At 34.1% G+C, this 21535-nt stretch overlaps 5 protein-coding genes across 5 annotated transcripts; all 5 read right to left on the minus strand.

Annotated features, from left to right (window-relative positions):
- Positions 1 to 2813: 2813 nt before the first annotated feature.
- On the minus strand, positions 2814 to 5521 carry LOC116005602 (cytochrome P450 81Q32-like). The gene is made up of 2 exons (XM_031245846.1): positions 4593 to 5521; positions 2814 to 3596 (listed from the first exon to the last, which is right to left on the minus strand). The coding sequence occupies exons 1-2, from the start codon at positions 5475 to 5477 to the stop codon at positions 2979 to 2981; spliced, it is 1503 nt and encodes a 500-aa protein (XP_031101706.1). The 5' UTR covers positions 5478 to 5521; the 3' UTR covers positions 2814 to 2978.
- A 1205-nt stretch (positions 5522 to 6726) lies between these two features.
- LOC116005603 (probable glutathione S-transferase) lies at positions 6727 to 8294 on the minus strand. The gene is made up of 2 exons (XM_031245847.1): positions 7931 to 8294; positions 6727 to 7261 (listed from the first exon to the last, which is right to left on the minus strand). Exons 1-2 carry the CDS (start codon positions 8237 to 8239, stop codon positions 6899 to 6901), a joined length of 672 nt encoding a protein of 223 aa, XP_031101707.1. The 5' UTR covers positions 8240 to 8294; the 3' UTR covers positions 6727 to 6898.
- Positions 8295 to 10786: 2492 nt separating this feature from the next.
- LOC116006232 (probable glutathione S-transferase) lies at positions 10787 to 11998 on the minus strand. The gene is made up of 2 exons (XM_031246529.1): positions 11610 to 11998; positions 10787 to 11340 (listed from the first exon to the last, which is right to left on the minus strand). Exons 1-2 carry the CDS (start codon positions 11916 to 11918, stop codon positions 10990 to 10992), a joined length of 660 nt encoding a protein of 219 aa, XP_031102389.1. The 5' UTR covers positions 11919 to 11998; the 3' UTR covers positions 10787 to 10989.
- Positions 11999 to 12535: 537 nt separating this feature from the next.
- Positions 12536 to 13465, minus strand: LOC116006303 (probable glutathione S-transferase). Its single transcript, XM_031246621.1, has 2 exons — positions 13146 to 13465; positions 12536 to 13074 (listed from the first exon to the last, which is right to left on the minus strand). The coding sequence occupies exons 1-2, from the start codon at positions 13452 to 13454 to the stop codon at positions 12712 to 12714; spliced, it is 672 nt and encodes a 223-aa protein (XP_031102481.1). The 5' UTR covers positions 13455 to 13465; the 3' UTR covers positions 12536 to 12711.
- A 3268-nt stretch (positions 13466 to 16733) lies between these two features.
- On the minus strand, positions 16734 to 18765 carry LOC116007381 (probable glutathione S-transferase). Its single transcript, XM_031248043.1, has 2 exons — positions 18434 to 18765; positions 16734 to 17203 (listed from the first exon to the last, which is right to left on the minus strand). The coding sequence occupies exons 1-2, from the start codon at positions 18740 to 18742 to the stop codon at positions 16835 to 16837; spliced, it is 678 nt and encodes a 225-aa protein (XP_031103903.1). The 5' UTR covers positions 18743 to 18765; the 3' UTR covers positions 16734 to 16834.
- Between the last annotated feature and the right edge of the window lie 2770 nt (positions 18766 to 21535).

Below are 21535 nucleotides of genomic sequence, written 5' to 3' on the forward strand. Positions count from 1 at the left end.
TATATATATATATATATATATATATATATATATATATATATATATATATATATATATATATATATATATATATATATTAAATAATTTGGATTAAAAATTAAAGTAGATTAGGTTTGGCAGATCATGCGGCCGGCGATTAAGAATTCATTAATTATCACGGATGTCCACTGATTAAGGTCAATGGGAGGCTGCGATTGAAATAAAATCATTACTAAATGTTTGACTATAAACATTGAAGATAGCCTTAGCCATCGGAGGATAATTGTGACCATTACATTGAGTACCATTAAATGGTGGTTACCATTTTATGAGACACCAGTCACATCATACGGATCAAGGTCATCATCTCACCATTATTACTCGGTTATATAATAAAGATCCATGAATATCATACACACCATATCCAGCTTGTTGAGCATAAATAATATATAAACATAAATGTGCAGTCCAACTATTAGCTTAACCTTTTAGTTGAGATGGAACACATACTTAAATTTAGTATCAGAATCATGCCAAAGGTCATGATCATGGGTTCGAGTCTCACTATGGTCCAATGTGCAGTCAGTTCACTATAAAAGGCCATGCCATTACAAAAATATTCATAAGCCCGAGAGCTCTCTATATGTACATTACTCTGGATTTGACTTTGTAGCGCCAAAACAAACTTGTTTACACAAAAAAATTATCATCTTCGGAGTTTATTTTAGAAAAAAGTATCAAATAGAGCACTTAACTTATCGCTTCTGTGCAACTGAGTCATTGAATTTAAAAATTGTGTAATCAAATCATTAAACATGTAAAATATGTACAATTGAGACATTATATTTTTTTAATTTTTCTCGATAGAATCTAATGATCATATTACTTACATGACATGTACCGTACTAAGAATCGTCATTTCCACAGCCATACTAATTGGAATGAAAGATTGAAATACTTTCAACTTAAATTGCATTAAAAAATTATAAAAATGTCTCAATTGCACATATTTTACTTATTTGATGGTATGATTGCACACTTTTTATGTTTAGTGACGTGGCTCAATTGCATAAAAGTGATAAGCTCAATTAATTATTTGACACTTACCTTATTCCTTTATTTTATTAATTCATAAACTAATTTTTGCATTTTATGTCGAGTATTTCCTAATAAAACGAACACTTACAAAGTGCACTAAGAAGTAAGAAGATCATGTGTAATGAGACCGACTGAGACGGTACGAAATTCATACCCACATATTCGATCACTTCTTAACTTATAAGCTTGAATAAAATGTTAATTAAATTTGAATGTCAACCTAACGATTATGCAAATCCAATTCATCATTTGACTTTGGTGATTAGGATTTTTCTTATACCTAACATTTTACCATTCTAAAACAAATCAACAAATGTTTGTATAGTAATATACGAATATTTAAATAACACTTAGCCACGAATATTTGGCATGACAACTAAGGCCAACCATTGGTCTAGTCTAATTTGGTGAAGGCTAAAAATATTAATAAAAACAAGATCAAACGGTAGGCACGCACTAGAGCCCAAAAGAAAAGAAAATAATAAATAAACTTAGTAAATAAAGTAGAAAATATTCCAATTGAGAAGAGAAAGATTCACAAAATTGAGAGGATGTTTGAAAATTCGAAAAGGCGGAAAATAACTTTCAGGAAGTCATTTTTCATGTTTTTTCTATGCTTGTGTGTTTAAGAAAAATAAAATCAAAGAATATTAATTCTAGCCACCACACCACCATCACGACCATTTATTGATTTATTTATTATTATTATTATTATTATTATTATTATTATTATTATTATTTTATAACAAATAATATGTTCATTTTATAGAAAATGAACCATGCAAAAAACACATAACTTTTTAAATTTCTGTCAAGCATAGAAGGATAGTTTTCTAACCTTTAACAAAGCATTAGAAAATTAAATGTTAATTAAATCATTTGAATCTGTTCGATTTGATATATAAGAGATATTTTTTGAAACACTCATGATTCTTTTACAAGGTAGTATATGATATATACTTTCTCAAACATTTACAGCCCAAAAAATCTAAGCCCCTCGAACTTATGACCATCTATTTAGAATAAGTATCCAGATGTCATCGCGGTAGTTGGAGATTAATATAATATAGTAATATAAAGACATAAATTTTTACAAATCGTTGTTCATCTTTTCAAATTCAATAAAATTCTTACTTAAATATAGAATAATAAAATTATCTTTAATATTCTAAAAATTCAAATAACTCTGTCTACAGACTGTCAATCTAACAAATTATACTATACTACGAACTATGCATAATATAAATATTCTTTCTTGATACTTTATATATTGTTATGCTATACTTTGTACTAAATTTAATTTGTATTCAAACCAATCACTCTAAACAATTAAGATTTTGCCTCTACATCAATTTATGTGAATTACCCGAGAATCTCACATAGGTAAAGGTAAATTTCTATCCTACTTGAGATTAGAGATGACTACCTTAATATCGGGTCAATTTATATCTATTTCGTCTTGACCTTATTCTAACTTTAAGACCAATGATTTAAGTCAACTCCGCCTTTAGAGGAGATTGGAACGAACTTATGGCCACCTCTGATCTACACTTAGGATGCACTGCTGTGTTGAAGTTTAGGAGCCTTAAGGAGTTGGTGATTTTCTTTGTTCAATTAGTAGAAGAGCAATCATGAAGTTAAGGGTTCAAATCTCACTTCAAACAAAATAATTCATTTTTGAACAGATTCTACATTGTAACAGAGTCATTATCACTGAGTTAAAGCTATTCCAACTGCTATAAGGCTTGCATGTTTCAAGCTTTCTGGTGATATTACACTACAAACACCAACTCACCATAGTTTTGCAAAGACTGGTATTAACAGCAATAACAGGCTGTGGGAATAAGTGTGAATCTTGAGAGGATTAAAACTTGAAAAATTACAACTTCTGCATAAGCCAATCAGGGAAATGCAAGAACCTTATGCATTTCTTCGCGCGCTTTGCACATGGCTTCCAATGGCTTAGCTTTGGGCATGGTTAGCCCTTTGCCCTCAGTCATATCAACCTGATCTTTGGTGACCCTCTCCCAGTCAAAACACTGTATTAGAGAAGCTAAGACCAGACCTATCATGCGTCGCGCAAGGCCAGCACCAGGGCACGACCTCCTCCCCATCCCGAAGGGCATTAGCATATGCGAAGACTCTACTTCTCTGCCTTCAAACCTCTCCGGCATGAACCTCATTGGATCGTCCCAAAGGCCGGGATCCCTATGGATAGCCCAAGCATTAACCAACAACATTGTGTCGCTAGGAATCTCATAGCCACCAACCTTGCAGGGTTGAGATGAATAATGTGGCAATAATAATGGTCCTGCTGGAAACAGGCGAAATGTTTCAGACATGATGCATTGAAGATAGGGTAATTCAGACAAATCTGGCTCATCAACCAAGCGCCCACAACCAACAACTCTGTCAAGCTCAGCTCTTGCCTTATTCATCACCTCAGGATGGTTGAGCAATGCTGACATCGCCCACTCCATCGTCACCACTGATGAATCTGTACCAGCAACAATCATGTTCTGCACACAAAAGCCTTGTTAAAAACTAAAGAAAAGCTAATAATACCGCCCACTAGAATGGTAAGAATAAGGTAATACGGAGTATAATATAAGGGCAACCTGTTAAGTTGGTCAGATTATTGACTTGTAATTACAAGGTTACAACTTATTACAAGTTTGACTTCAGAGACAACTTATTGACCTTCCTGGTTTAAGTTCATCAGGTATGGGTAAACTAGGTTTGTTTACTTTTTTGTAGTTTTTTGTTGACTAAGGTCACAAAGCGGGATTTAATGCGCACTTTCGGACAATGACTACGAGTACAAGGGATCTTTAAATCAACAACTTAGCTGTTTGGTTAGATGTAATTGCAATTCAATTATAGCACAATTCTTTGGCCACCCAATTTAGTGTTTGGTTGGAGGTAATTTCAATTCCAACGAATTGCAATTCCTCCTTTGTTGAATTGTAACTCATACCTTCTGCAATTCAATGGGAATGGAAAGTGAAAAAAGAAGAAAAAGATTTTTTTACCCTTGGTTATTATTAGTATTATACCACTTCTTTCCTTCTTATTGTCAATGACGATTTAGTCTCTATACAACTTCTTCTATTCTCATCCCCAATAATTTTATCCCTGTTTTATTCCTATCTTATTCCTTTCCTACAGAATTACAAGTTTTTCTCCCTAATTTCTTTATTCCAACCAACCACCCTGTTAATTCAAATGAAATTTCTGGCCTCAGATTCTTCCGGTTAGGTATTTCCAGTTGTCTGTCAGTAGTGTCACGTTACTAATCTGTCACAGACCAACAAACCGAATAATCAAAAGCTTTCGGAAGATTCAAACTTTAACCTAAAATTTCATAACCATGGGACACGGAAAATGCCTTAAAGATCCAAACTTTAACCTAGAATGGGTTAAGGATTCAAAGATTATGCTCTTAAAATCAGACTCTAGCATATGTGAGTTGAAAGCAGGGTAATTAATAGAAGATTAGAGTTAAAGATTCGTACAATGATAAGGCCTTTAATGGTGAGATCGGTGTAGAATAGCGGCTGCGATTCTTGCAGGGACAGTAAATGCCCAATCATCGTATTCGTCCTCTTTTCACGGCGGTGTTCATCGATGAGCGATTGGTGGAAAGCGTCCATTCTGTCGCCCAGCGCCGCCAGCTTCTTCTTGAGGCCTCTGCAATCCAACCACCTCAGCAGCGGGAAGAAATCCTCGGGATTGGAAGCTTCCCCGGTTTCCAGAATCTTGTTTATAAGCTTCGGAACATTCTTGGTTTCTTGGTTGTCGTTTTCCCCAAAATATCTCTTCCCGGCAATCATCCTCATGATTACATTGAATGCCGCTTGGAGTAATTTGGGTTTAAGCTCCACTCTGGCAAACGACGACGTTTTTGAACCTCGGTAGAGGCTCTGCAGAAGATGTTTGACTTCGTGTTGTCGGATGGAGTGGAAGGAGTTTATGCGGGCGGCGGAGAAGATTTCCTGGGCGCTGAGGCGGCGGAGGTGGCGCCACTCGTCGGAATAAGGGAGTCCCACCAAGGTGGTGTCGTTGTAGCCTATGTACTTCCCGGCGAGCGTGTGAGGCCGATTGGCGAAAACGGCGTCGTGGGTAGTGAAGCACTCCTCCGCCAGCGACGGCGATGAGACGACGACGACGAGGCGGCTACCCAGCCTGAGAGAGATGATTGGGCCGTGAATCTGGGAGAGGCGGTATAGAGTGCGGTGAAGCGGCGCCGGCGGCTTCAGGAGGTGGAGGTGGCCGATAATAGGAAAGGGTATCCCCGGAAACGGCGGAAGACGGCGATGCCGTGCTGATCGGACAATTTTAAGGAAGATAGATAGTGAAATTAGCAAAATCCCGGTTAGCACAGTGGTTTCCATATCCATTTTTTTTTCCTTCCCTGGAGCTAACACAAGTTACACAACAGACTAACCTTAAATTAATATAAAATTGAACAATGTTGCCAGATCAATATAAAATTATGTTTCTGGCAATCGTCACGACACACAGCATGAAAAACATTGATACAAGTCAACTCAACTGAAAACCTATCCACCCATACAATAAAAATCATCTTTGATTTGAGAAAAAGTTAATAACTCTTCTAATAGATAAGATTTATAAAAAAATTATAAAGAGTAAATTAATTTAGATTGTTTATACATAATCAGTTGGAATTAAAAATATTAATAGTCAGCTTATGAAATGAACTTGCAATGGATTTTTTGAGGTCTGTCATATTGTTAAGGTTTGGACAAAGCCAATAATTTGGTCTACAAAAATTAGGAGCACAGAAATGGATTGGTTTGGCAGCATTTAAAACCACTTGTGTGTGCAAAACATAAGACTCAACGAAACATTAGCCATCATGATAGCAACCCAAGTAATTAGGCTCTTGTTTGGCAGATCTTCTTCTATGTATTCATACTCGAGCAATATATGTTTATTATAAGAATGCAAGAAGCGAATTAGTTAATCAGCTGCACTGAAAACCAGTGAAGAAGCTAAGCTAGCAATTAAGCTAGAAACATATATGTCAGAAGTGAGAGTGTATGGGTTTTGGGTAAGCCGTTTTAGTTGCAGAGTGGAGATTGCTCTGAAACTGAAGGGGATAAAGTAGGACCAACAGATAGTGACAATTATTTGGAGTGGTTAAGTTGATGACTTGCTGCCTACTTCAGAAATTTCCAGATGTTTAACCTCAAACTTAATTTATGACGATATACTTTTTTAATTTTTTGTGATGAGGAAAACTCACAGTCACCAATTGAGAGTATGTACTGGGTAAACCTTATCTTGTGACCTAACCAGCAATAAAGAACCACAAGACTGCGAGTTAAACTTCTAACCATGTTGTTAGTAAGTAGATCAATAACCTGACCAACATGGATGGCTGCCCAAGATGGATGGACTTTCTTAGTTATAATATCAACAAATGAGCAGATATATACATACATACAGTCAAACTATGGCCATATAAACCATCTGGCATCTGATCTGCGGTTAACTTTTTTTTTATAAATTTTAAGTCATTTTCCAAACATCAATCTAATCACTTCAACCTATATTAGTATATATGCTGCTTTTCTAGCTTTGATATGGAGACCGGCAACAAAAGCAGCAAAAAAAAAAAAGTAAAGAACATAAAATGAGTCTTATACTCTTATTGCACAGGTAACATATATAGTAGTATACGTACATAATATGTATAACATGCGACATAAACACTATTACATTATTATGTTATTCCATAGTACATCGTTTTTATAACATATATATAATAACACAAAAGAGCATGTATGTGTATTCACTGCATGCTAGCACGGGCAGTGGCTGGTATGAATCCACCCTTGAAAACATGGAGCAGTTTGTCTCTGGCTGGTAGGGTCTCTTTGATTTCGTCGCAATTGATGAAATCCTCTTTCCAGCGACATAAATTGGGGAACTTTTCTTTCGTCACAATTTCCACTCCCACAGCTTCTTCAAGAACTCCAACCCAAAACGCGACGAAATTGCCGGCTATATCAGCAAACCCAATTGTCTCCCCTCCCAAGAACTTCTTCGTCTCCAATTCTTTGTCGAGAATTTTCAGAAGCTCACAAGCTTCCTCTTTTCCCTTCTCTTGCTCCTCCCCTTTCGCAAATAGAGCTTTCGTCAACGCTGGCATGCACTACATGCAATGAATCCAACCACAGTCCACAACCAGTCAAATTATGGTCAGATCATAAATTTATAAAGAATTTCTTTTACTATTGGTTGTATGAATGTTACTATTTTCATATTTAGTCATTTACTATTAATTTTTTTTTTCTTTGATCTTATAACTTTTAAATCATTGTCACATTTTATCTTTAGTTCTGACTTAATTTCAGGTGATAGGTGACCAAATTTCAAGTAATTGACCTATCTTGAAGGGTAAAATTGTCATTTTGATCACCTTCTCCGAGAAGTCTAAGAAAAATAATAATAGAAAATGACAATTTTACTCTTTAAAATAAGTCACATGCCTGAACTTTGATCACTAATGACAAAAATTGGGTTGGATCATCGGAGGACTAAATGTTTACTAGAATTTAAAAATTGTAGTCTAGTGACACCCGATTGCACCCCCATGTGAATGGGGTGGGTTCGAGCCCAGTGCAGGTGATGCTAACTCTTTGTGTTTCAATAGATTGAGAAAATAATTATGAACAGATACTGCATTGTAACAGAGACCGGTAGTACTAAAAAAAAAGAAAAAGAAATACCTAACAATCAATGACTAAATATGGAAATGGTTGTATAGCAGTGAGACTAAAAGTGAAAAAAACAAAAACTCAAATTGACAAGTAAGATTCACCTTTTCGTCTATGAACTTAGCCCAGAAACGAGCCAAAGCTCTGTGATAAGGGTCCTGAGGCAAAATGGGAGTGCCTGGAAAGGTGTCATCTATGTATTCAACAATGACAAGAGATTCTGCAAGTGGTTTTCCATTGTGCAAGAGCACAGGGATTTTCTTGTGGATTGGGTTGTATTGGAGAAGCAAGGGGCTCTTGTTGGACAGGTCTTCTTCTATCAATTCATACTCAACTCCTTTCAGTCTGAGAGCCATCTCAACTCTGCGGCTAAATGGACTTCCCCAACTGCCTAGAACCTTCACTTCTGCCATCTTGATCTCCACAACTGTGCTATAGGGCCGGGTGGATATATAAGTAAAAGGATGACTTACTGGTGTGTCTGTGTTCCTGGATTCTTTAATTAGCTTCATTTATAGATGGTGCTTCGAGGTATGAGTGGGTGATGGGGAGTTTCTTAGCAGCGAAGATAATACTAAGTACTAACCACTGGGTTTCTTTATTAATACTTCACTTAATTTATTCTATGTAACTTTGACTCAACAATTAGGAGTGACTGCCAAGAAACTTGCATGCAGATGAAAGTTTCAAATGCTTCGAAAGTTTCAGAACAAATTACATTTTTTCATTGAAATTATTAGAGTACATTTTTCCTTATAAATATTATTTATAAGTTTTAGTTACTTCTATAAGTGAAAATGTAATATTTTTAAATTAAAATGTAAAAGTATTACATTTTTTTTTCAAAAGTATTACACCCTCTCATATAAGTAATAAATATTTTATTTTTTATTAATATTACATTTTCTAATACTCTATAAATATTACATTTTTTAGACCGTCTTACACAAAGTTTTGCTATTAATTATTATTACAACACACCATTCAATTCGTTTATTTTACAATGTAATGGATTATTATTATTATTAGTATTATTATTATTATTATTATAAATTTAGTTATAGAGTTTTAATGTCCATGTCAATCATGGGTCGAGGAAAGACATATGAACTTAAGTTTAATATAAAAAATGATTCGTGTAAAATAAACCTATGACTTCAGTGTAAAATGTCCAATATACTTTGCATAGAGTGTTTGCCAAAGAATAATCAATGACAATATTTTTTTTTCTTTGCTCTCTATGTAGAACACTTCTGGCAACAACCAAAGAATTTTTCAACAATGGTTTTTGGTGAAGAACAAAGGAGGAAGGAAAAAAAAAAAAAAAAAAAACGAAACAAAAAACAAAACAAAACAAAACAAAAGAGCACTGAGAAACCAATGCTATAATTAGGTGTGGGAATAGGCCAGGCCCCTTCATAGGGGCCTACAGCCTGGCCTACTTAGGGCCTAGTCTGGCCTAGCCTATTTAATAAAAAGGCCAGGCCTACGCTTAATTAGAAGCCTATTTAGTTAAATAGGCCTAGACATATATTTAAAAGCCTAGCCTACAAGCCCGCAGGCCCAACCTATTTATATATATATTATAATATTTATATTTAATATTTAATTATTATATATTACATTTTATATCTAATATATTTTTATATATATACATTTTAATATTTATATAAATGTATAACATTTATATACATTTTAATATATTTTTTACAGGTATACTTTAAAAGGCTTTAAAATGTAGTACTTAAATAGGTTCAAGGCCTATTTAAATAGGCTCAAAGCCTATTTAGGATCTATTTTGAAGCCTTTTTAAAGGCCTATATGTTAAATAGGCTTTTAAAAAGGCTTCAGGCCAGGCCAGGCCAACTGTAGGCTCAGGCTTGAGCCTAAAAAAAAGCCTACATACAGGCTCAGGCCTAGGCCCATGCTTTAGATTTTCATAGCAGGCTCAGGCCTAATTTTCTAAAGTCCGGCTCGGCCTAGCCTATTTTCACTCCTAGCTATAATTGAGTTTCTCGCATCGTTTTTACTGGATTCTTGCAGTTGCCAAAAAATTATTTTGACAATTGTGCTTAAAATTTTTAGTAATAAGGGTCAAATAGGTCATTTATTACACACCAAACTGCAATTAATTAGGTCATCAAATTAAAAAAAAAAAAATTACAATTGGTCGGTAAACAACACGCAGTCATGCAATTTAACAAAAAATGACTTGTTTACTTGATGTACCGGGATTTAAAAAATATTTTAAAATAAAATAATTAATTAAGCTTGGCCTTCGTCTCCGGCCAGCTTGGCCTTCGTCTCTTTGTCTCCTAGCCAGGGAGACGACCTTCGTCGCTGGCTGGCAATTCTTTTTTTTTTTAAATGTTTTAATTAATTATTTTATTTAAATTTATTTTAAAATATTATTTTTGAACTTACATATAAAACAAGTCATTTTAAATTAAATTGTATGAATTTGTGTAGTTCAGTAATTCCATTGCTTTGTTTTTAAGTTTGATCTGATGACCTAATTACAGTTTGATGTGTAGTTTTAGTAGACTATTTGACCCTTATTTCAAGTTTTAAAAACATTATGAGCATTGGTAATCAGAATGTTAAGGTTCCGATCCTTATGTGACCTAATTGTCCAACCATTGGAATAGTGGTTAGAAAATGGTCAAAGTTTTTGACAGTAATTGAAATTAGCAAGAAGGATTTTAGCGGATCCATTAGTCAAAACGATTTGTTTCCAAGCGAAACCCCATCAATTTATGACAATTTTTTTTGTGGTAAAAAATATTTGATGGAATTACATCTATACCCTAACCAAACAAGATAATAAACCTATTATTAAGTGGGATAACTAGTGTCTAGAGCTCACCATTAGCCCACATTAGGTGAAACTTTTACACTGTGACTGTCATGACTTGACCATGTGTTCTTGCTCATAATTTATCCCCGAAAAACTAACTGAGTTGTTGGTGCAAACATCATTTTCCTTTTATTAATAATATAATCAAACATGCATTACAATAGAGATGGGACATAAACTTTCCCTTATTACAACAGAAATAAAACTATAACTCTTGCAAACTTTTCTATCTAGAAAGTGTTTCAACGTAACAATGCAAGGAGCTGAGATTCCTCCTTTGACTCACTCTGAAGCACTCGGCTCTGCTTACATGAATACCTTGGTGTAGTAGGGCCTCAAGTACGCAACAAGTTCATCTCTAGAAGGTAAATTCTCCTTAATTACCTCGCAATTGAGCAAATCCTCCTTCCACCTACATAAATGAGGGAATTTTTCTTTTGTCACGCCCAATTCCACCCCCATAATTTCTTCACGCATTCCAAGCCACAAGGCCACGTACATGCCGGTTATATCCGCAAGCCCAATCGTCTCCCCTCCCAAAAACTTCTTCTTCTTAAGTTCATTATCCAGAATTTTCAGAAGCTCACAAACTTCCTCTTTTCCCTTCTCCTGTTCCAAGCCTTTGGTAAATACTGCTTTCTCCGATGCAGGTACTATCTGCAACGTACCATAATATTGCATGCACGTCACAAAATTGAAAGGAGAAAATTTAAATCTTGAAACGAATCAAGTTGATATATAACGAGTAAGATTGTCAAGATCTTGTGGTCTAGTGGCACTCAGTTGCATTCCCAAGGAGTGGATTCGAGCCTCAGTGGAGGCGACGGTTGACCTTTTGTACTTCCAGTAGGTCGAGAAAGTAGCCATGAACAGATACTACATTATAACAGAGTCAGTGATACTAAAGAACGAGTAAGATTAATTACCTTGTCGTCTATGAATTTTGCCCAGAAACGAGCCATGGCTCTCTCGTAGGGATGTTTGGGCAAAATGGGAGTGCCGGGAAAGGTGTCGTCGATATATTCCAAAATGAGGAGAGACTCAGGGATAGGGTTTCCGTGGTGCAAAAGCACAGGGACTTTTTTGTGGATAGGGTTGGATTTGAGAAGCAAGGGGGCCTTGTTGAACAGATCTTGTTCTAAGAATTCATATTCAACTCCCTTGAGTTTAAGAGCAACCTCAACTCTTCTGCTAAAGGGGCTTCCCCACGACCCTAAAACCTTCACTTCTGCCATTTCTAGACTCTAGCTATCTGGCTCAACTTTTACGGTGGCTTCGTTTATATAAGGATGAAGCGACATGGGATCAGGGCTAGCCGATGAATTTTCAATTCTTAGCAGCAAAGAACGTTACTTTCTTGACTAAAACTTCTGAAGAAAATTGTTTGAAGCTGACCTATTCAGTGATCTCATCATCACCTTCTACAAATACAACTTGGCTACTATTGCTTCAGATTTTTAGCCAAGCTCAAGAAATTTGAAACTTGAGTCACCCAATATATATATATATATATATATATATATAAGGACGGGTTCTGGTGCAAAGATGACTTTCGATGCGGTTGAGGCACCATAAGCATTAAAATTAGGCACCTTTAAGTATATAAACCACACGTCTTAAGGTACAAAACACACACCTAAGGTTTTAATATATAGTATAGATTAATACACAAGGGCATATAGGTCTTTATACTCATTATTCCCATACTCTTTTACCTCCAACCAAACAACAAAATTTATCTTCCGAGTAACTTCTTTTCCACCAATCAAACAACAAAATTTATCTGGTAAATGCTTTTCCACGAAATTTTACTTCCACTTCCCATCAAATATTTTATGCGAATCAAACGAGCCCTAAGATTTTAACAAATAGAGAGCAAAGTCCATGACCTTCCCTCACTATTTTATTAATAATAAGCAAACAAGTGTTACAACAGAAATGAGACATAGACATAACTTTATTACAGCAGAAGTAAAACTAGAATAGTACTACTCCTCTTACAAACTTTTCAATTCAAAAAAAAATGCTTTACTCAGAAGCACTTGCAGCTGCGGGCTTGATTCTCTCACTGTAGTGCGCAACAAGTTTATCTCTAGGAGGAAAGGTCTCCTTGATTACGTTGCAGTTTAGGAAATCCTGTTTCCACCGACAAAAATGAGGGAATTTTTCTTCCGTCACGCCCAGATTCACCTCCAAAACTTCTTCCAAAACTCCAACCCATAAAGCAACGAAATTCCCGGCTATATCTGCAAGTCCGATCGTCTCCCCTCCCAAGAACTTCTTCTTCTTCAATTCATTATCCAGAACTTTCAGAAGCTCACCAACTTCCTCTTTTGCCTTCTCTTGCTCCTCGCCTTTGGTATATCTTACTTTCCTCGCTGCAGGCGAGAACTGCGATGCGCGACAAAGTAAATCAATCGAAAAGCTAAATCTTGATCTGAAGCAGATCAAATGGACTATACCTTTTCGTCGAAGAATTTAGCCCAGAAACGAGCCAAGGCTCTCTCGTAAGGATCTTTGGGCAAAATGGGAGTCCCCGGAAAAGTGTCGTCGATATACTCGAGAATGACAAGAGACTCAGCGATTGGGTTTCCGTTGTGTAAGAGCACAGGGATTTGCTTGTGGACAGGGTTGGATTTGAGAAGCAAGGGGCTCTTGTTGGACAGATCTTCTTGTATGAATTCGTATTCAACGCCCTTGAGTTTGAGAGCAACCTCAACTCTTGCTGTAAAAGGGCTTTGCCAACTACCTAGGACCTTCACCTCTGCCATCTCTGAATCAGTGTGTGTTTGTGGCTCTTTTTGTGGGTTATTGGCTTCATTTATATAAGGATCCATGGAACACACGTGTGAACAAGGCTGGCCTCTTAATTTTCTTATCAGCCCAAAAGCCACCTTTCTTGACTATATCTTGGCTTTTATTACTTTACTAGTCAAGATACGCGCGTTGCGCGTAATGCAAGGCCCAACGTAAACTCATTTATGTAAGTTTAACATTAAATGTTTATTTGAACTTATTCATGAAAAAAAAAAGATTATAATATTGACATTATGACCATAACAGAGTAATAGATTGGGATGAGTAAGTGTAAAATAATATTAATATGTTTCAATTTTATTTTTAATTACTTGCAACATTTACAGACGATATTGTCACATATAATTAGCTTTGCATAAAAGCATGTTCGTTCAAGTATATTGCGTTTGTACAAAAGGAAACTCTCTTTATCATTCCATTTCATCTGGCAGAGTCAATTGGCAGTATGCAAAGGGGAAAACCCAATATATTTTAAAAAACAAAATAAAACACAAATAAAATGACAAATGATGAAACAATTACTACCCAAAAGTATATATTTATTTAAATTTTTTATTTTTACAAAAGAAAATTAAGAACGGGAAAAGCTTTAATTATCAATGAAATCGAGAATACAATAACGATCTTGTGAAACTTAAGGTGGTTCATCTATCACTTCTGATTTGACGCCATGAAGTTTCCATGAATTGTCATATTTAGCAGCGTGTGCAATATCCATCAAATGTTGATATCTTCTTTTCTTTCTTGAAGATTCCCTAATTACTTGAGTCTCTGCACGTAACTCAATGTTTGGGTCCTTTAACATTCGTTCCTTTTCCTTTTGAAGCTCAATAACTTTCTCTTTGTTGACAGCATATGTTTTGTCTTTGCTGAGATATTGTAAGTTCTCAAGAAGGTTGTCCATGCTTTGCAATTTTCGGTATGGCCATCGTTTAATTCCCAATTTTGTACACATTCTCTTCAACTTATCTTCACTTACATTGAGCTCCCTTGCTGCTTGGGCTGCGGGTAAGTTGAAGAATTTTGAAATAGTATTTAAACCCCAGTGTTTAGAGGTTCTCTTGTCAAATACAATGATTTCAGTTGAGTTGGATAATTCAGGTACAACTGGAGGCGCCTCAAGTGAAACATCGTTCTGGCCACATAGCATGTCATTCACAAGACCCCAGTCGAAATCTAATTGTTCGGCAGAGCAACAACTTTGTTGAATTTGGTGTAAAGTTTTACCTGTTGTAGATGAAGTTGGATTATTGAAGTGATAATCCAAGGGGTGGTTTTCAGCATGATTAAAAAAAGGACGGTAATCTTGTTCAGGAGAAGAAATAGGAATTTCTTTATCATCCTCATCCTCTAACTTCAAGAGTTTTATTCGAGGCCATCGGGAAATTCCTAATATCCTGCACCTATTCTTTAATGTTGTGACACCAACCTTTAATTGTACCGCTGCTTCACTAATCGGAAGATGGAAATAACTTGAGATCATTTCCTTAGTGATCGTTCTTGAATCACACAAGGTTTTCTTCACCGTAGTGTTATTTTTTCCTCGACTGCAACCTCTTCCAAAGGTTTAGGTAAAACAGGTGGAACAACTTGGGCGACCGGCTCAGCGTCAATAACTTGTTCACCTTCAACAGATGGTTCTAGTAGTGTGTACAACTCATTCTTAATCTGCAAAAGAGAAGGTAGATTTAGTTCATTCCAAAAGGAAGTATCTTCAAAGTCAGAACAAGAAAGCGAATGAGAATGAGATGATGATGAAACATAATTTGCCATTTGATTGGAAATGTTAAAGTATAAAGAAATAAAACAATTAAGGTGAAAGGGAAGGTTAATTGACGGCTATAAGGAAATGATCAAACATAATTTTCTTATAAGAAAAACCAAGTGCTGCTTTCAAAGGAGCAAAGGACATGTCGGACTGACAAATTAATGGAAACAAAGTTTAATCACACACATTTCAGAATAANGAAGGTTTTTCCTGCACTGAGAAAAGCAAGTAATGTAACCTATTTCACACCATGAAAGTGGCAAGTTACTGTAAAAGTGCTTCAAAAGAATAAAGATGGTCTACTTAATTTGTCTAATGAAGCAGATGAATATAAATAATTATGAACTCACAGGTTGCAAAGCAGTGTAGAATTCGAAGGTTTCAGGGAATTTGAGGTATATTATGGTGTTCAAACTCGTGGAGAAAGATTGCATTTTATGTGCACTCAGAAAAGCACTTTCAAAAAAGAAAGGTCCGTGACTACAATAATTAAAGCATTAGTATGAGACAAGTTCTCTTAACATATTTTCCCGTAACTTGCGGTATTGTGTTCCTTTTTATTGTCAGTTAAATATTATGTTATTTATATGTTTTGGAATATTGTGTTTGGTGCCCGACGTTACCCGTTCGAAATGATATAATTATAGAGTTTTTTAAAAATAGTTGGTAGTTGGGCCCACAAAGATGGTACTGAAGAAACGATAATATATTTCTCTATATATTCTTTTGTATGTTTATTTATTAAAAATTGTAATGTGGCAGACATTGGTTTGGGAATTGGCCTACCACAAAGGTAAAAACACTATAGTGGCACAAGATCCAAACTATTTTTTGTAATAATGTGTCAGACATTTTGTTCGTAATTGGTCCACCACAAAACTAAAAACACTATAGCGTCACAAGACCCAAACTATTTTTGTAATCACTATAATATAATATTGAAGCCTAAATTATGTTTAGATAGTGTGCGTATATAATATCCAAAGCAGGCCCATGAAAATAGTGTCAAAGTTGTATTTAAGCAGCCTGAAATTGGAAGGTCGATCATCGGCAAGGGCAAATATGGCATTCTGTTTGCAAAGCACATCAATAAAAGCACAAGGTACAAAGAAATGTCATCGGAAAAAGTCTTGGGCAAATTATACTGAGCTTTTATATGTTATAGTGATTATACTTGAATTTCTTGACTAAACAATGGTCAATGTGGACTGAGTCGCTAGAGCCTTGACGGTTGGTGGGTTAATTAAACCTGAGAGATGTTGACGGATTAGATATGAAGATGTTTTGTGCCTAAATTACACAGTGAAACTCAATGAGGTAACTAGTGACAAGTGAGCTCATTCTATGAGGAAGAATTTTAAGAGAACTCTTTGATTCTCGAGATGTTGTGGTACGGAGTTCCGAATTAAAAAGTATAGCCGAAAAATCATGAAAAAAGCATTATAATAGAGATCACAACCAAAATCAAAGCAGAACAATAGTAGATCTCTTCTCTTACACAGATACACACATACTACGTTTCAATAATCTAAAAAGTGTTTCAACAGTGCAAGGAGACACAGTTGTTTACTGAGAAGCACTACTTGCCGCTTCTGGCTTGAATCGCTTGGTGAGAAATTCAACAAGTTTATCTCTAGGAGGTAAGGCCTCCTTGATTACGTCGCACTTCAGAAAATCCTTCTTCCACCGACATAAATGAGGGAACTTTTCTTCCGTCATATCCAAATCCACCCCCATAACTTCTCCCAAAACTCCCATCCATAAGGCCACAAAACTGCCGCCTATATCTGCAAGTCCGATCCTCTCTCCTCCCAAGAACTTCTTCTTCTTCAATTCATTGTCCAGAATTTTCAGAAGCTCACCAACTTCCTCTTTTCCCCTTTCTTGCTCCTCGCCTACGGAAAATATTGCATTCTTCGCCGCACCAGAGACCAGCTGTACCGTAACATGCATGTTACAGAAAATTAAAGAAATTTTTGTTTGGATAAAGAGTTTACCATTAGGTCAAATTAAAATTAGAGTTAATACCACAAATGGTCCTCTGACTATTAGGCTAGCACTCGTTTTAGTCATCGACTTTCAATTCGACCACAAATGGTCCTCTGACTTTCATTTTTGACAATAAATAGTCTTCTGTTAAGATTTCTGTTAAATAGGTGTTAAATCTATGGGTAATATCGTCAAATTGATTAATATTATTATAATTACTTCTTTTTGAGAATTATATGACGCCATAATTAATTTCAAACATTAATAAACATTAAGTTAATAAATATAATAGCAAAATGGACGTGACAAATCACATAAACAAACAAATTAAAAAAAATTTCATGATTACTGTTCGCAATTTGTACTTGATTAATTATATTAATTCAATGGTGGCGACCTTCAGTTATGTCCCAAACAAAATGTTTGATCGATTAATGAAGAGTGAAAACTATTAATCATCCATGTATGAACAACCATGAAAATTATGGAAACAATGTTTAAAAAAAATTCTTTCATTTTAATCTGTTGGTTAAATTAAAAACAGATAGCTCTAATATTAAATTTTTATTTTGTACGCATAATTACAAGAATAATATGTATTGTCTTTTTATTTAGGAGTATTTATATTTGTTAATTTTTCATTTTATATTTGTTGGTGAAAAATTGTAAACATTTTTATTTTATGACAATTATATATATCAATTTGACGATAATACCCCTAGATTTAACACCTATTTAATAGAATTTTTAATGGAGGACTATTTGTGGTCAAAAATGAAAATCAGAGGACCATTTGTGGTCGAATTGAAAGTCGATGACTAAAAGGAGTACTAGCCCAATAGTCAGAGGACCATTTGTGGTATTAACTCAAAAAAATTATTACTCTTGACTTTCAGGTTTCTGTTTAACAATTTCTCTAACTACTTGGTGTTTGAATATTGTCAACCTTAAGTCAGACTCAAACATACCACTTTTTAGAATCAAATGCCCACATAATTCAAAAATTATAAGTCGTGATAAAGACACAATTTTATTTTCTTATACTGTCGTATTTTCAAAAGAAATGCATGATGCTGAACAACCCCCTAACTTCTTAATGCTAAACTTGACTTTTCACATACTTCTGTCCAATTTTAAATCTTGAAACGATGGAATCAAATAGTTTGATAGATTTACCTTGTCGTCTATGAACTTAGCCCAGAAACGATCCAAAGCTCTGTGATAGGGGTCCTGAGGCAAAATGGGAGTGCCTGGAAAGGTGTCATCTATGTATTCAACAATGACAAGAGATTCTGCAAGTGGGTTTCCGTTGTGCAAGAGCACAGGGATTTTCTTGTGGATTGGGTTGGATTTGAGAAGCAAGGGGCTCTTGTTGGAGGTGTCTTCTTCTATGAATTCATACTCAACTCCTTTCAGTCTGAGGGCAACCTCAACTCTCCGGCTAAATGGGCTTCCCCAAACGCCTAGAACCTTCACTTCTGCCATCTCTAAACCTGTAAATTAATTCTGTGTTAATCAGTGTTTGTGTGTGCCTCTTTTCTGGGTTACTGGCTTGATTTATATAGGATGGTCCACATTTGTGGATAAAAAAATATTATATTAAATAATATTTTTTTTATTTAAATAATGTATTTTTTCGGAATATAATGTATATTTTTTATTGTATACAAAATAATGTTCATACTCAACTATGATCCATACATGTAGACCTTGATCAATGTAATAATGACTCATTTATATAAAGATGGAATCGATGCATGAACAGGGTTGGCCGGCCAATTTTCTTAGCAATAGTTATACCATGAACCCGGATCTATTTTGCAAGGTGAGCTCGTATTCATTTACATACTGAATGTTCACAATTTGAGTTGCGAATAATTAGCTATTAACCTTCAGTATATAAATTGTGAACATTCTATATGTAAATTATGTATTTTAGACTCGAGCTCACCTCGTAAAGTTTACGCAGATTCACAAAATAATTTGCCTTTTCCTAGCATCCAAGAAATTAAAGTAATTTTATTCACAAAAATTCGTCACTTACATTACTTTATTATACTTTCTTAACTAAACAATAGGGTCTGAATCGCTACTCGCTAGAGGCTTGACGGTTGGTACTTGGTAGCATGACCTATTCAGTGATCTCATCACTCTCTAATAGTTAGAATACTATTTTAATAATAATAATAATAATAATAATAATAATAATATATTATTATTATTATTATTATTAAAATAATAATTTGCATTCATTATTTATATTAAAAACACTATAATCACTTTTCATTAGAATATTGGATATTTTTATTATTCAATATTATTAAAAAAAAAAGTTAGCAGCCAAAAAACGTAGCGTTCTTTGACCAAAACTAATTGGCTATTACGTACTCCATCCAAAAAATATTTGTAGGTGATACATACTTTTTTTTTTTTTTTACTATAATAAATGTAAAAGGTTTTTAAATGGGTTGTTTACGTAAGGAAAACGCTTTTTTCTTTTTCATGAATTTCTCCACATGAAGTAATTTTCATTTATTAGATATTTCTGAATTGGCAAACTTTACCATTGGTTACAAAGAAATTTAGTTGTAAAATTAGATAATGCCACTTTATGAGGAGAAAATTCAAAGGAAAATATAAATGATGTAGCATTACTCTTTACCGTAGTAAGAAAAGAATTGTAATTTTATGGGAGAAAGATAAAGTGAAAGTTTAAATATTAGTGTTTGATTTGCAAGAATATAATTATTAAGAATTTCAATTTCAATATTTTGTATAGATGAGAATTGAAAAGGAATAAGTAGTATAAAGGTCAAAATATTCATACTTAATTATTATTATTATTATTATTATTATTATTATTATTAGTTTTTCACGCGCATTGCGTGAATGAGACAATGCTCAATGCTTATTTTTAAATAAGTATTTCAATGTATATAAATGCAAGACTATATAGGAGATTCCCCAAACGCCTAGAAGCTTCACTTCTGTCATCTCTAAGGCTCTGTTTGGCAGAGCTTATTTATGAGCTTATTAATAAGATATAAGCTCTGTTTGGTGATACTTCCAAAATGACAAAATAAGTTAGTAGCTTTTTTTTTTTAAAATACAACTAACCCTATTACATTGTAGTATCTTAAAATAAGAGTTTATTTTGAAAAGTTATTTTAGTAGCTTTAAAAAAAAAATAAGCTTCTATCTTCTTAACTTTTTTTTTTCAATCTTTATCCTTACTATTTTAAATAAATTTAATCTGTTTTCAAAAAAAAAATGTAATCTTGTACATATCTCAATTAAAATTCTTTTTTCTCTTCAATATATTTGGTTGTAATTTCAATTTGACATTTGTGTGTTTGAACATTAATTTTTGTATAACTAATTTTATGAACTATAAATATTTTGTTTTACTTTATATATTTTCAAATATATGTTCATACTTTATATTTTATTAAAATATATTGTTTCATTATTTTATATTTTAATATGTAAACAAACTTATTTAAATTTAAAACTATTTAAATTATATGAAGATGTTCTTTTTAGCCTTTTTATATTTATCAGCTTATCAAAAAGTTAATTTTACCAAACACTTTTAAACATAACAAGTAGCTTAACAGCTCTTCAGATTTTAGCGTCTAGCTTATAGCTTTTCAACTTTCAGTATATTTTTTTTTATCTAGATTTGTCAAACATAGTCTAAATCTGTAAATTAATTATGTGTTAATCAGTGTTTGTGTGTGCCTCTTTTCTGGGTTATTGGCTTGATTTATATAGGCAATTTTTTATGTATTAAATATATTTTTATTAATATACTAAAAGTATATTTTTTGTGTACTAAATATACATTATATTACATAATGTATTTTAATTTATACTTAAATAATTTCTCTAAATACAATGTACATTTTTTATAGTGTATTTTATGTACATAATAATGTGTTTTTCATTTGTGGTCCATAGTCCATACAGTTGTGCGGACCATGATCCATGCAATAACAACTCATTTATATAGGGATGGAACCGTTGCATGAACAGGGCAATCATTATTCCATTGTCCATGGTTCACATATTTTTGAGAACTATAAATAAAAAGTACATTTCAATATACTAAAAGTACATTATTTATATACGTTTTAGATAAAAAGTCCCTACTAATGGTTATTTGGGTGATATTGGAATAGTGTAAGGTGAGGTGGAAGGAAGAGAAAAAAAAATTGGTTCTCCTGCAAAATGGGGGTGATTGGAACAGTGTAATTGCGGGGGGGGGGGGGGGGGGGG

Source organism: Ipomoea triloba, chromosome 15, assembly GCF_003576645.1.
Source record: "Ipomoea triloba cultivar NCNSP0323 chromosome 15, ASM357664v1".
Lineage (NCBI taxonomy): Eukaryota > Viridiplantae > Streptophyta > Magnoliopsida > Solanales > Convolvulaceae > Ipomoea > Ipomoea triloba.

What these genes read in the sequence shown, in the direction of transcription:
- LOC116006232 (XM_031246529.1), bottom strand. Translation starts at nt 11,918, where the DNA reads ATGGCAGAAGTGAAGGTTTTAGGGTCGTGGGGAAGCCCCTTTAGCAGA. An exon ending in CAAAATTCATAGACGACAAG is followed by an intron (nt 11,341 to 11,609) that starts GTAATTAATCTT and finishes GGTACGTTGCAG; the next exon opens with ATAGTACCTGCATCGGAGAA.
- LOC116007381 (XM_031248043.1), bottom strand. Translation starts at nt 18,742, where the DNA reads ATGGCAGAAGTGAAGGTTCTAGGCGTTTGGGGAAGCCCATTTAGCCGG. An exon ending in CTAAGTTCATAGACGACAAG is followed by an intron (nt 17,204 to 18,433) that starts GTAAATCTATCA and finishes GTTACGGTACAG; the next exon opens with CTGGTCTCTGGTGCGGCGAA.
- LOC116006303 (XM_031246621.1), bottom strand. Translation starts at nt 13,454, where the DNA reads ATGGCAGAGGTGAAGGTCCTAGGTAGTTGGCAAAGCCCTTTTACAGCA. An exon ending in CTAAATTCTTCGACGAAAAG is followed by an intron (nt 13,075 to 13,145) that starts GTATAGTCCATT and finishes CGCGCATCGCAG; the next exon opens with TTCTCGCCTGCAGCGAGGAA.
- LOC116005602 (XM_031245846.1), bottom strand. Translation starts at nt 5,477, where the DNA reads ATGGATATGGAAACCACTGTGCTAACCGGGATTTTGCTAATTTCACTA. An exon ending in CCATTAAAGGCCTTATCATT is followed by an intron (nt 3,597 to 4,592) that starts GTACGAATCTTT and finishes TTTTGTGTGCAG; the next exon opens with AACATGATTGTTGCTGGTAC.
- LOC116005603 (XM_031245847.1), bottom strand. Translation starts at nt 8,239, where the DNA reads ATGGCAGAAGTGAAGGTTCTAGGCAGTTGGGGAAGTCCATTTAGCCGC. An exon ending in CTAAGTTCATAGACGAAAAG is followed by an intron (nt 7,262 to 7,930) that starts GTGAATCTTACT and finishes CATTGCATGTAG; the next exon opens with TGCATGCCAGCGTTGACGAA.